General features: G+C 39.2%; 1 protein-coding gene across 1 annotated transcript in view; it reads right to left on the bottom strand.

Moving 5' to 3' along the window:
- LOC149289505 (HAUS augmin-like complex subunit 8) overlaps window positions 1-13829 on the bottom strand; it is a 46869-nt gene extending 33040 nt beyond the window's left edge. Inside the window, exons 1-4 of the mRNA XM_089490552.1 lie at window positions 13808-13829; window positions 13278-13329; window positions 11924-12133; window positions 2534-2610 (exon numbers count right to left, since the gene is read on the bottom strand). Coding sequence (XP_089346678.1) covers window positions 2534-2610; window positions 11924-12133; window positions 13278-13329; window positions 13808-13829 — 361 coding nt within the window. The remainder of the gene's footprint in view (window positions 1-2533; window positions 2611-11923; window positions 12134-13277; window positions 13330-13807) is intronic.
- Window positions 13830-14745: the final 916 nt, after the last annotated feature.

The raw sequence follows: 14745 nt of genomic DNA, 5'->3' as shown, positions 1-14745 counted from the left end.
TATTATAACATAATACTCAGATATTGTATGGTCTAGAATTGCAGTTTCTCAATATAACTGTTTGTAGTTCTGCAAACCATTTTAACCATCTATATACTTCAAAAACAGACAGCTAATATTTAATAAACAAAGTTAATTTAAACTTTTATTTTGGAAACACCAACTAACTTACGATAAATATAACCCTGTGTATGAGCTTGGTCATCATACAAAACAAAGTTGTATTTTCCAATCCATAGACAAACTACTAAATTCCCCATATTATGCAAACAGTAACTGTGTATAATACACACATCCACTCTCTAAGTGTCATTTGCCAACTCGTACAACCTATTTAACATGCTAAATTAACCTAATGGTGATTAAAGGACAAAATAAGGAATACATTTACACATTAAATGAATCACCTCCTTTGGTGGAAGCTGATTAGTTTTGAAGAGAAAGGAGAGTCAGGAGGCACAATTGTGTAACATCCTCTGCAGTGAATGGCGAATTACCGTAACAATTGTAAGAATTACCGCATTGTCTCGATTATAGGTCGCACCCTTAAAGTTTGGTGCTATTTCAAAGAAAAGTTTATTTTTAAGGAAAAAATACACAAGTGGAATGGTAAAACAGTATTTTATCTAATGAACAGGAATACATGTATTAACATTTTTGGTATCTATTATGCAGTCAGAATATGTTATATACAAACAGAAACTTGGAAAACCAATAGCCATTTTAAGGCCCCCCACCTTAATTCATAATGAACCTTAGATATGCCACTCTGCCGCCACCCCTGACTTACCAATGCATCCCCAGACTGCCTGTGCCTAGCGGGGGCAGCAAGTGGACGTCTGTGCGATGCGCGTAGACAACCTCTGCTGCACTCGCCACTTCCACCGGGGCTTCTAGGCCGGCACTCCTTCATAGGAGCACAGCGGAAGTACACGGGCAGTCGCAGCAGAGGTTGTCTGAGCGCAGACGTTCACCGGCTGTCAGAGAGGAGAATCCAGGTCTCTTGCAGCGCTGCGGGAGATCCTCCTCTCTGTCAGCCGGTAAACGCCTGCGCTCAGATAGGGGGAACTTTCTCTGTGTTTTGTTACCAATATCAGTAAAAATTTTGATCTAGTAGCAAACTTGGTGCGTTGCTCTTTATCCTTTTTACTAGAAGGTGTCATGTAGGGTATGTTTCCTGATGAAATCAAAGTGCAAATATGCATTTAATCATGCATATTTTCTAAGCGGCTCAATTGGATATGGCAAGGGCACGGCAGAAAATGCTGCCTCCTAAAACAGCAAACAGTTCTTAAAAACAATGGGACTTAAACACAGGACCCTCGCTCACGAGTTTCTTCAATAAGCCAGCCTGTGGGAACTCCTTAAGTCCAGATGTTTGTTTTTTTTAAGATGTTGTTCCGATCAGAGTATATCATGGAGTTCTGCTTTAAGGTGGCTGCATTGCCCCTAAATCAGGCTCCTTTGCAAGAAAATGCCTCTCTGACCACATGGCCAATGATATGACACATTCCCCAAGAATCGGTTCCCATCTTTGATCTACCAATAAGTTATGGTGGGGTAAAGGTGATGGAAACCACTCCACTTAAGATAGGAATGGAATTCCTATAACTAAGGATCCTTATCTTTTAGGCCATGAATCACCACAGGGGTCCTTTAGGAAGATGACACCCCTTGCCAGAACAGAGGGCATGCACAAAGAAACACATTTAAATCAACCTCAGATTAACTCATTGAATGCTTAAACAAAGAAACTAACCACCTCTGCTGGGTTACCCTTCCATGCATCCACTATATTCCATGAGTCAATCATGACACACATATTTCTTAAAATATCGAGCAGTGAGCATTGGTATACTTCCCAGGCTCATGGGGATGTAATTTGTTAATGCTTTCTAAAGCTTAGTGATAGCCGCTAGGTTATTTATTGTTTTATATTGTCCCATCATACTCTGTGGCCTTAGGTAGACAGGACATAAAAAGTAGTATATAACATGGCAATATGACTTTGGAAGGAGGGAATATGAGAATTTCGGTTTTCAAGACACTGAGTTTTATGAAACATACAGACATTCAGGTAGACAGAGGCAAGGCAGTTAGTTACACTGTCTAAGACAGAAGAAGAGATTTCGGGAGAGGATACATAGATCTGGGTTTCATCAGTATACAGGTGGTTTTGAAAGCCAAAGGTTGAGATTAGTTTGCCAAGTGAGGTAGTGTAAAGGGAGAACAGAAGAAGTCCTAAAACTAAACTTTGGAGTACCCAAAAAGAGGGGGAGCGGAATTGTTAGTAGAGACAGAGAGGCTTAAGGTACGATGTGAACCAGGAGCTAGCAGTGTCACGGAGACTAAGATCATGAAGCTTTTGAAGGAGGAGAGGGTGGTCCACAGTGTAAAAAGCAGCAGAAAGGTCCAGTAGGATTAGCACAGAGTAGTGGCCCCAGGATACCTCTGTTATCTCTATTGGAAGTGTTCCTAAACTTTACTGACAACATTTGAATGCAATAAACAATTTTTTTTTGTCAAATCGCACCTTTGTTTTTCTTAATCGCAACATCGCCACTGCTGCCTCCTGAGCTGTTCTGTGACCCATCGCCTAACACAACAGCCCTGAAATGAAAATATATAAATATATTTTATATCTATACATATACGGAGGATCATATCTCATGTCATATACAATTTACTCATGAGGCAGCAGACCACTTGTGAATTGTTTTTAATTTTCTCTACAAAATGACCAGATTATATCCTACAGGTACAATAAAATCCCTTACATTATTAATAAATAAATTCCTAACATATTAATATCAGCCTGCTGTTTTGTTGTTTGTGTTTATCATTTATCTTGTTTTGGTCTGCTTGATTTTGATCCGTATTTTAGGTCTTCTTGTACTGCTGGTAGTTTTTGGAAAGAAATAAAAAGTATTAAACACAAGGATTTAACAAATTACATGCCCATTTCAAGTACTGTTGTATTTTTTTTTAAATTGTCTCAGGCATACTTTCCTGACGATAGCACTCACGTATGTAGCTTTCTATACTACCGTTAAACATAACTTTTCTAATGTTTGAATGTGTTATAGAATGCAAAAAAACAGAATGTTGCAGAATCTTATAATGCCTTTTTTATTGGACTAACAGTATTTAAAATAATAGACGAGGAGTCCTCCCTTTATCAAGCCAAAAGCATTTCTGACCAAGCAAGTGAAAAACAGTTTAAAACTAACCTGTACATGTTCTGATACAGGGTTAAAACAGGGGTTAAAACAACAAGGTAGAGAATTTGCAGACAAAAAACTAAGAGGGTCATAAATAGTAAATAGTGGCATATACTGCACAGATAAGGCTAGGGGGGGGAAGCAGGGGTAAGCAAGTAGGAGAGAGAGAAGAGAAAAAAAAAAAAGGCACAGGTTATAGGAAGCTTATAGGATTTTAAAGGTTATAGGATTTTGACAAATCCACATTAAGTCCTCTGTTTTTGCAATCATAAAAATGTATCATTTTGGCTTCAAATGTCTTTCTTTCTTGGGTGTTTTTGAAATTACCTCTCAGTGTTTTGATTTTAAGGTCATATATGGAGTGACCCATTTGGGTAAAGTGGTGCCCAACTGGAGTGCAAAAGTTTTCTTCATCATGATGTTTGATGGAGTATCTGTGCAGACCCTGTATCAGAACATGTACTGGTCAGTTTTAAACTGTTTTTCACTTGCTTGGTCAGAAATGCTTTTGACTTGATAAAGGGAGGACTCCCGAAAGCTCGTCTATTATTTTAAATACTGTTAGTCCAATAAAAAAAAGGTATTACAAGATTCTGCAACATTCTATTTTTTTGCATTCTTATACACTGGACTAATACGGCTACCCCAAACTAATGTGTTATAGGAAGCCTAAATATTGCAGAAGTTAACAACCTCAAATTACTCATGCTGCCAGAGCTCATGGGCATTTAACTGTAGTGATCTTCTCAATTTAGTTGAAACATTTATTTTATTCATAGGTGTTTGTAGTTACTATGGGAGGTATGGGGGGGGGGTGATTTTGACCATAACAGTCAATAGAATGATGCAGTCAGGAAGATGTTACCTGCTATAGTGAAACCACTAAAAACACACTAATATATTATATATATTATAGGTAATTAAGGCCTTATGTTTAATTACCCACAAACAGTACCGCTTAGGCATCCCATACACAGCTATTACGTCTACCTCTCTTGGTGCTAGCTGATCATCATAGGAGCTGTAATTTCATAACAGCTGTCACTTGTCGTGATGTACACATTAGCTAGTGACAACTAAACAAAAATAACAATGACTTATCATGCATGTGACCTATACAGTGTGAAGAGTACACACGCAATCATCGATACCTATCAACATGAGAGTTAAGCTACCACTTGCACACCTTCTACTCCATCGACAACACTTACCCGGTCTCTGCCATCATTGCAGCACTCCCGCCAAATTTGCAAAACCTGAGTATATGTAGACACACTTTTTCTCCTTAGTTAAACAGAGAATAGAGCGGCGCTAGAAAGAGACTCTCTATCTCAGCGTTATCTATGGTTTGGAGGACCTGTAGTCTAGTCACACACTCTACGACTGTGGCGACTAACTGGTTAAAGCGACTTTCTGTGCAAACGCCTCTATGGTTTGGAGAATCCGAGGGGTGGAACCTTCTGCCCCAGGGAAAGGGCGGGTTTGTGGTGCGTGACGTCACGGGGAGGAAGTAAGGTAGGAGGGAAGGGGGTTTGAGTGTGCAGAGCTTCCTTACTCTGTGTAGAGAAGAAGAAAAAGAGAGAAAAAAAGAGAGGGTAGAAACAGACTAACGGAGGGACAAGTTTTCAGTAACTGCCGTAAAAAGTTACTGGAGGAACAAGAGAATGCAGCAGAGGGAAGAAGTTTGCTGAAATAGGACAGACTAAAGAAAGAGAGACCCCCGCCTACAGTTACACTCCCTTGTCCCAGACAGGGAGCCCAGCCATTGACATTTCGCTCTCTCTTTTTGCCTCCTGGTCTGCAGTAAGGAGTGACACCCCCCACCGCACAGAGGAAAATGGCCTGTGGAACAGAAAGGGTTGAAAGTTTATGAAGTAAGTGTTATATTCACGTATAGCTTTGCGTGGAACATGGTAGAAGTAAGAAACCACACACAGTGTAACCGGTGTCTCTTGATGCAGAGTTGCATGACTCTGTAAGCACAGTGTGATACCTATAGGTGTTGTGTTTTGTGTAGAATTAACCACGTTTGTAACATTCCCAGTCTAGAAATACAGAACTGATTTGGAATGAAGTGGGGTGCAAAAAGGCTGTGTGTAGCTGTGAATGCTTAGATCTGATTGTTTCAAGCTTACTGCATCTTTCAATAATGTTCTACTGTGAGTTGGCTTTTGTAGTGTTCCATGTCTCCCTAAGTAGTTTCAATTAAGATACAAAATTGCTGTTGTATGTTGTGTTCTTTGTGGCATTTGGCAATGGTGCCTGTATGATGGGGTCCACTGGCCTCTCTGACTCCTCTCTTATAGATGACCTATTTTCTCACAGTACTGACATCCGTTTTCTTGAATGTTGCGTCATGGCCCAGCAGTGTTCTGTTTTCAGAACTAAATTGCATTCAAGGGTTAAGCGCTGTTACGGTTTAATCTATATATGTATACGCAGTTGCAATGTAATTAGCTTTTTTTATGTAGGGACCTTTCCTTGTTTGGGTGGACCAGCCTTGTATGTATCTTTTTTTTATCGGATTAATTAGGTTGAAAAGCCACCCATAAAGATCAGTTAGGTAAAATTGGCATTCAAAGAAAAATAGAAGCGTTTTGGAAAGATACTTTTCTGACCATTGTACAGATATGGCTTAACATACTAGAATGTCTCTTTGCATTGCTGTGGTTTTATTGTTCCTATTCATTTTTTAACAAACTTTATTTGCACTTTAAAATTTGCGATTTGCACAGACTATGCCTGATGTTAGGTTGTACTGAAATCAGTAGTGCACATTGTAAACTATAAAAGTATTTGCTGTAAAAAAACATTTAACCTAACAATAAGTCACTGCGTAACTGCATTATTTTTGCAGTGTTAAAAGTCTCTTCCAATCGAGTGCTTTGAGACTCCCTGCCCTGAGGTAGTAAAAATCAACTGTAACTCTGGCCTTGTTGCAAGTAGCTTACGCCCAGTTGGAATGATGAGGAATCCGGGTTTCTTATCAAGCAATAATAATTATAATGATGCATATTATGAAATTGAAATAGGTGTAAAAATCTTTTAGTCTGTTTGGATTATACAATGAAATACTTAGTGTAGATTGCAATCTCATCAGACAGCTCCTTTCTAAAAGGACTGGTATTATAATAATGTAGTGGGAAGCTATGATGTCATAGGAAAACCCAGTCTAACAGACAAAGCTAGTTCCAGGACCTGCTGACTACTGTGCAGGAATGCAGATAACTACATGTCTCTCTGTGATGTGCAATGCTGAGTATGCTTATCAACAGTTACGGCAAAATGTTCAGGCTTGAAGAAGTCATTGTTGCCTATTTGGCCCTTAGTGAAATGTCTGTAACAAAGCTGGTCGAGGCCCAACCATCTTTTATAACTGCTTCTCTCAGAGGATAGTAAAAGATGTGTAACAGTAGCCCTTAGGCTAGGTTTCCACTTGGGTTTTTGTCCTGCGTTTTTTTTCTTGATGAAAAACGCCAAGAAAACTGCCACTGCATTCTCCTGCGTTTTGGCGTTTTTTCTGGAGTTTTTTCTGGCGTTTTAGCCTTTCTGTGGAAATTGCTTTTTTCACCTTAGGCAGTTTTTCCAGCCTTTACAAGTTAGAATTGTCACCCAGCTAAAAGGGATTAGGATAAATGGCAAGTATCTGCCCCCTCCTGATGTCATTTACTCGGTAGAGTTCTACTTAAACGCCCCGGCGGAACCTTTTGTCTCTTTTCTGTGGTTTGTAAGGCATGCTTTATTCCGAATGTCTGCTCCTCTAGGAAGATTGGCCCCAAATGATGGTGCAAATGGTTTGCTGTTGCTTTTGGCACGCAGGATCCAGTTGGGTATGTTTGTTTGTAATGGCATGTTTGTTCCAAATGGTGTAAAATTCAATATGAACTTTGTTTTGTGTGAAACTGTTTGTTTCCAGCCTATTTCTCGTAGGACACACAGATACTGGGTCCATCCTCTGCATTGTAACTCTGGAAAAAAACGCCAAGGCAAAACCCACATGGCTTTTTCATGGCGTTTTTTCTCTCCCATAGACTTCTATTGGAGAAAAACGCCAAGATTTCCTTGCAAAAAACGCCAGAGTGTCAACATGCTGCGATTTTGAAAAACTGCCACAGAGCCGAGTGGATATGGCATTGTGCGATTTCTTATTGAAGAATAGCTAACATCTGGCCGCAGCGTTTTTTCACAAAAAAAACGCCGTGTGGCTGAATTGGCGTTATTATGGGCGTTTTTAGCAAAAAAAACACAAGTGGAAACCTAGCCTTAATAGCCTTTTGTTTTTCTTCCTTCTCCTCGCATAGGCAGATCTATTAAATGATACTCGCAGAAAGTAGTATAGTTGCACAGTCCAAAGTTTCAGTCATCTCCATGAACTTAAGCCGTGCTGATGGCGAATGGAATTTTCCGCGACATTTTGGCCTCTCTGTTGGCTAGTTAGAAGTGGGATCCTCGGGCATAGCACCTTACCATTCAAGCTGATGTGGTACTATTCAGCTATATGTCATTAACTATTTCATCGTCTGCATATTCATGCATGTCCTTTCCCAACACTGAAATATAGTCAGAGACACAGATATAATATCTGGAAATGTCTCCTAAACAACTTTCTGAAGTCACAATTATTTTCTGGTGTGTTATTGCTCAGCCGGCTCAAGAGGGTTTTCTTGCTAGTGATGTAATGGGTATCTAGCCCACAAGGAACTACCTTGCTACTGATAGTGGGCAGCCCCTATTCTTGAGGTGTAATGGGCCATGTGCCTTATGAAATTAACGTGGCCCCTAAAATATTGTATACAGCCTATTGGCAGGCAAAACTAGCATGAGGAACTTAGTGCTTGGCTGCTTTGCTTCCTTTGAATGTTGTGCAGACAGTATATAATGAGGTGTCATCTGATGTTTAATGCTGAGCATTGTAGTGAATCACTTCCCATTAGGTTTCAGGGCTCTGCTTGAGAGTCATTATACTGTACATATCCATTTATAGTTTTGGCAGTAGTACTCTTGTGGCCTATTACCCAAATCAGAAGACGCTATTTGCCACTTCAGCTACTTAATAAAGACCGATACAGTTTTTTCCCGTGGATTGTTTCTTATTTGTTTATAGTTGTTGAAAAGTATTTATACAATCTCTGATACAAGCAGATCTGGGTAACTCTTTGGGTAACTTTTTTTTTTATATAAGCTATCCATTCATTTCCTAAACACCAGCCTAAAACCATTGTATGCATTGCACATATACATGTTCAGCATTTTGTAATGTCAGGGTTGCAGCTTGGCCTTAATTAACATTTCATTGAATTCTGAAAAATATTTGAATTGCTAATGTTAGTGTAAACTATACCATATTCATGAAAGAATGTCCATTTGCAACTTATCGCTACGGCTTGCCTGTGGTTCGTTAGTGGCACCTAAAGGGTTAATGTCCCAGCCTGGACACACCAACATATGAAAGTTGTTTTCGGAGGCACAGAGAGGGGAGCAGGTCGGAAGCCAGGAAACGGTGCTGGGTTTTCTAAGACTATGGCTGCAAGAAGGTTTTGGGGGTTTTGTTTGTATTGTTTCCCACTTTTGTTGTTCTTATTTCTCCCCTCCCCTCCGGTTCCTTGTGGAAATCAGGAGCACTTATTTTCGTCTATTTTTTAATGCGGAGATAGTGTGTATATATGTGTCTAAGGCCAGATAGTTTCCCCTTAATGGAAAGAAATGTTTTTTCTTCCTGCTGAACAAAGAGTGGGAAACAGTCAAGTATTCTTATACTTTGTGAATGTGTGTGTGTTCTGCACTGTATACAGTGTATGTGTATATATATATATATATATATATATATATATATATATATATCATCTCACACATGAATCATGATTTGTCATATTCAATTGGTACGCACGGTACTTGTTTACATGTGTCTTGACCTCCGTGGTGTGAGTTTATGGTAAAACACTTTTCCTGTGTGGATCTCAAGCACTCTGCAAACTATCTAATATTTACACTGCTGTACAAGTATTATCTTCTTATCCTGAGTGTTTACAACTTAATTTTCCTTCAATTAAAGTTAGACCATAAATTGTGATTAGCCTCTGTATTATGTGCTTGTATGATTTCTGGTGTGTGTATTCAGAGGTGAGCATGATTTTTTTTTTTATTATTATTATTTTCACAGACTTGAAAATTCTGGGGTTTTTTTGTTTGACATCTACCCCAGGAAATATTAAAAATAATCATCAGGTTTTAATGATGTGGATTTCCCTTATGCTTTGGGGTTCTCTCTATGCCTCTCACGTGAAAATGCTCATGGGTTCTACCATACATAATATCGGTTAGTAGTTTTCTAAATCGTATTCTGACAGCTAGAAATCCAATGCCATAAAGGCACGTTTTAAGTCTTTTAACCATTGTATTGTTTTAGGCCACGGTGGTGTAATACAGAAATATGTGGGATTATAGCCTCCAGAGATATGAAAGATGAAGCCACAATTCATGCAATTTGATGCATACTTATTACACCTCGTGATTGATAAAAACTATGTATGCAGCGCTTAATACAATACATATATTCAAGGGGTATGACAAGACGAGAATTGACAGACTAAGACAAATCGATACATTAGGTGGAGAGAGCCCTGCTCGCAAGCTTACAATCTTGAGGCTTGACTCTTTCAGCTAAAACAGACTTACACCTGTACATTTGCTAACACGGCAGATACCGTATTTGCTCGATTATAAGACAAGGTTTTTTCCAGAGCAAATGCTCTGAAAAATACCCCTCGTCTTATAATCGAGGTCGTCTTCTAATCAGACCTCATTCTACTGGGGCAATGCTGCTTACCCGGCTTTGGTCGCGAGCAGCGTCGCTCCTACTAGCTGCAGGAGAACAGGAAGCTAGCACAGTCCTCACATAACTCTACCTCCCCACTCCTTCCTCTGGGGGCGGGGCCAGAGAAGTTGCTCGCACAGCCGGGCCCCTGCAGAAGTCTGCGAGTGAGAGATCTGCAGTGCAGGTAAGGGGGTGGGGGAGGGTTTTTGTGATTAATGTGTGTGTGTATGTGTGATAAATGGAATGAATGAGTATTTAAATGTTTGTGAATGAGTGTGTGTATGATAGCATGGATGTGTAAGGGGGGGTAGCATGGCATAGGGAGGCTGTAATCACACTACTATCATCCCTAGGTTCCAGCATGTACTGGCTGCCTTGGCTTGATAGGAGTGTGATTGCTGTTAGCAGTTATATATATTTATATACCTCCAGAAATGCATTTTAACCAGAGTGGCATATAGGGGTATTAAGGCATATCATGGGGCAGAGGGGCATATAGGGGGTTAAAAGGCATATCATGGGGCACAGTGGCATATAGGAGGGTAGAAGACATTTCTGGAGGCAGAGTAGCATATAGAGGGTTAAAAGGCACATCAAGGGGCAGAGTGGCAAATAGGGGGGTATAAGGCATTTCTGGGGGCAGATGTGCATAACTGGGGGGGCAGGTTGGCAAATAAAACGAAATAAAAAATATATTTTTTTCTCAATCATAGCTTTTATTAAATATGAAAAAATAGTTTACATTAATATTTACTGGTAAAACTTTTTTCCTATAGGGTCGTCTTATATTCAGGCTTTTTGTTTTTTTTTTCCTAAATTAATATTTTGATTTTGGGGGGTCGTCTTATAATCGAGCAAATACGGTAGTTGAAATATAATGTACCCTATTGAGATGAGCCTTGCCATCTTTATGTGTGGATTACTATTTATGCATGTGCTAGCACTTTGATACATGTGTGTGCTAAGATTTAATGCTGTAAATGGTGGTGGGATGCTTTATTTTGCATAAACAATATTTCATTTGGGGTCGAGAAGTCGGCAGAAGGAATGTATTCATCTTACACTGTTATGTAGCATAAGAAGCAGTTCAGATGGTCTTCGTTTAAATCTCTGTGCGATTTGGCACAATTAACGCAACACTGGAAATTCAACAAGAGGATTTCCAAAAGTGCTGGTATATTCTGTAATTGTGTTTCCAAAATGCTCTTCGGTGGTGACTTTATTCTTTTTTCCCCTTTTGTATATTTTTTTTTTTTTAAAAAGGAATTACCATTTTAGTTGAAATTTTCGATTCCTGTTTTCATTGTAGTCCCAACCAAAATTAGATAGGAAGCTATACAGCAGATCCAAAAGTTTGTGAAAACACACTTCCTTATACCTACTAAAAAAGAAAAGATGAATCACACATCTATCCTTTTACGTTAACGTTTTCTATTCTTCTGCTAATACATGGATGAGTGTAATTCATTTTGCTATTGAAAGTGCTGGCAGACATAAAGATAAAAATGCTCCAACTAAATGTGATGTGCAGCCCTCGTACCGGTGTAGCAGCTAACGGAACACTTGGCAAACACCAACAGCATGGTTAGGCTTCTTTGTGTTGCAGTTGCTGGTATAATTCAAGGCTGCACGTCTTTGTGGGCCTCAAACAGGCCTCTGTTTTTTTTATGTTTCAACTTGAGCACCTTTCAATTAAACAACCATTAAACTGCTTGTTTACAGGCCAGAGTTCCCGGCCTCTTTGCAGCCTGTGATGGCTGGAGATATGCAGCACTGGTATAAAGACATACACTATAAGGACGAAAGTATTGGGACACTATTGCACCAACAGGGACTTTAATGACATTGCATTCTAAATACATAGACATTAATATGTAGCTGGTCTCACCTTTGCACTCTTCTGTGAAGGCTTTTCGTAAGATTTTGGTATTTTGGTCGATTCCTCTTGTAGAGCGTTTGTGAATTCAGGCACCGATGTTTGGGTCGCAATCCCTGTTCCAATTCATTCCATAGGTGTTGAAAGTGGCTGAGGTCAGGGCTCTGTGCGAGCCAGTCAACTTGTTTCACACCAAACTCATCCAGCCATGTCTTTATGGAGCTGCAAAGGAGAGGGACAACTTTATATTAATGTCTGTTTAGAATATGATGTCATCAAAGTCCTTGTTGGTGTAATAGTCAAGTGTCTTAATAATTTTGTCCATATTGTGTATGTCCCAAAATTTCAAATGGCCAAAGAGAGATACTATGGAAAGTTTTGTGTGGTGCTTCAAAGAAAAAAAATGTATGTAACCCACAGAATGTAATATATAAACACATTTTCTGCACTTTCTTTATACATTATTGTGACTTTAATGTCTGGGTTCTGAACTTCTAGAATAGCAGAAAACCAGGGGGAGAAAAAAAAGTCTGATTGTCTAGCAATGCTTCATTTGCAAAGAGTGAGTAAATGCTTTCTCAATACAAGTTGATGTGGGGACAAATGTTTTAACTTTCAGCTTCTCCCTTCCAAGTAAATCTTCAGGAGTGTATCAGACGTCGTGAGCAAGCAATGTGTCAGAAGTTGGATGAAACTTTTTCTTACTTGCTTAGAACACATATCTGGCATATATGGTGCTGCTTATTTTATTCCTTGCTCATTATTCCACTGTATGACACACACTCCCTTCATGCCCCATAAATGTAGTGTATTCTTATTACCCAGTTATGTCAATCTAAATGTGGATCACTGACTGTGGAAACCATTGGAGTGCTGTTGCAGATTGCTCCACTTTTACCGTGTAAAAGTTGCACGGTTGAGGTTTTTACATATGGGGCACTGTGACAAGGCCCTCGGCTATCCCATAATTCTTGATGATGTACAATTTTGTTTGCCAGTCAAACATTGGAAGTGTCACTGAATCATTTGGGAAAGCACATCCACTGAGACACTTATACTTGCAAATTCTTTCACTACTATCTATACATTGTTTGATACAGCTGGTTACCACTGCTGACTTGACATAGTACTTAGTGGGATGATCCCCATAAATATGTCTTGCATGGTCAACCACTGTGACTGGTACTTTGCTTTGCACCAACTACAAAAATATAGTGCACGCTTAAAATTATCATAGTGATTGGTATGTCAATGTGACTGTATCATGGAGAGCCTTTTTTTAATGAATTTAAATATTGGAATTCTTTATTAAAGAAAAGCACTGGGTAGGCAGAAACCAGCCCTTTGACATTGTTCCAGTAAATACCCCAAAAGCACAAGTAACTTCCTCAAGCTACGTTCTTGTACAGACACTTTGTCTAAAATGTCAACATAGAATACACAAGGACGTAATGGTTCATGCAGTTACACCACTTATTTTCCTCCTTATAAAAGGGACACTTCAACCATCATTTGCATTTTAATGCATATGATAGGTGAGAGGTCCGTTTAAATGTATGTGGCGTCACTCTTGCAAATAAATTGGGCTGATGCAGACCCCCCACTCCCCAAATGTTTTCAGATAAACACATACAATACTTAAAATAACTTTTAATAAATACTTTTGCAGTGTATGACAGCACTTTTTTAAAATTGGGCTAACATTCTGTTTATGGTCATGGTTTTGGGAGATATCTCCTTCCTTTATCAAGTCTGAAGCAATATCTACTAGCTTGATATTGCTTCAGACCTGACTAGGCTTGTCTGCAATAGTGTGTGTGCTGGTTCTTTATTTTACATTTTTGTCAGTCTTGCTCCTTCCCTGCTTTTGACTGATAAGCCAATATCCCTCTTTACCATAAATGGACTCCACCGCCATCGTATACACTTGAATGCATGATAGGTGCATGTTTTTAATCTGATACTATTATGAGCACGTTGAAAGTTCCTTTTAATTATTTAAATGACTTATGGCCTCCAAGCTCTCTAGAATGCCCTGCAGTCTTTGAAGCTGGTCTGGGCTTCTTTGCTAGTAGGAAAAGAGGCGGACACTTTTTTTTTTTTTTTTTTTTTTTTTTTTTTTTACAAATGGCTATTTAGTGTAAAAATTCAGGATTCTATTACCAGCCTGGTTTGCCCAGCTAATATGATGGTTGCAGTGTCTCTTTAAACCCTGTGCCAGTGCCAGCTGTGTAGGATATATGTAGCAAACAAAGTGGGATTAGTCGGTACCTTTCATACTTTGAGCCCTAAAACGAACAATCATAGAAAGTGATTGGTCAGGTCGTTTTAGTGCACTGTAGTGGGGCTGACAGACAGCCTTCTACTTTCCCTGGCGGAAGTCTCGCATGTTTAATGGACACAATGCATTTACTCTTAAAATGATTGCTGTCTTTAGGCAGGTCCACAGAGGAGATGACCAATAAGGCTTCTTGTTCACCAATTGCCAAAAGGGACAGCTGATCTATTATGAGATTGGCTGGCATGCTGGGGAAAAAAAAGTCCAATGCCTGCTTTTACGCAGAGATCTAGAATTATGTCACAGGTGTCCCCCACAATAATAATAAAAAACACTTTTAGAACACATTTACTTATTGTTGATGGGATTACAGCCTGAAAAAGTGCCAGAAGTGCAATAAGAATGGAATACTTGTGGACATGCTTGTTTTCTGCCTATATTCTTTTTTCTTTGGCATTATTATCAAATAATGTTGCCTTCAATTTGCTACATCCATTAGAATTACTAAATGAGTGGTGAGAGCTTTTTTATTAAACTAAATAGCTTGCAGTTTGGG

The sequence above is a fragment of the Sceloporus occidentalis genome, unplaced genomic scaffold (genome assembly GCF_023333645.1).
Source record: "Sceloporus occidentalis isolate IW3139 unplaced genomic scaffold, rSceOcc1.0.p SCAF_45, whole genome shotgun sequence".
Classification (NCBI taxonomy): domain Eukaryota; kingdom Metazoa; phylum Chordata; class Lepidosauria; order Squamata; family Phrynosomatidae; genus Sceloporus; species Sceloporus occidentalis.
Note: the sequence above shows the minus strand (reverse complement) of the source record. Positions and strands in the feature narration are given on the sequence as shown.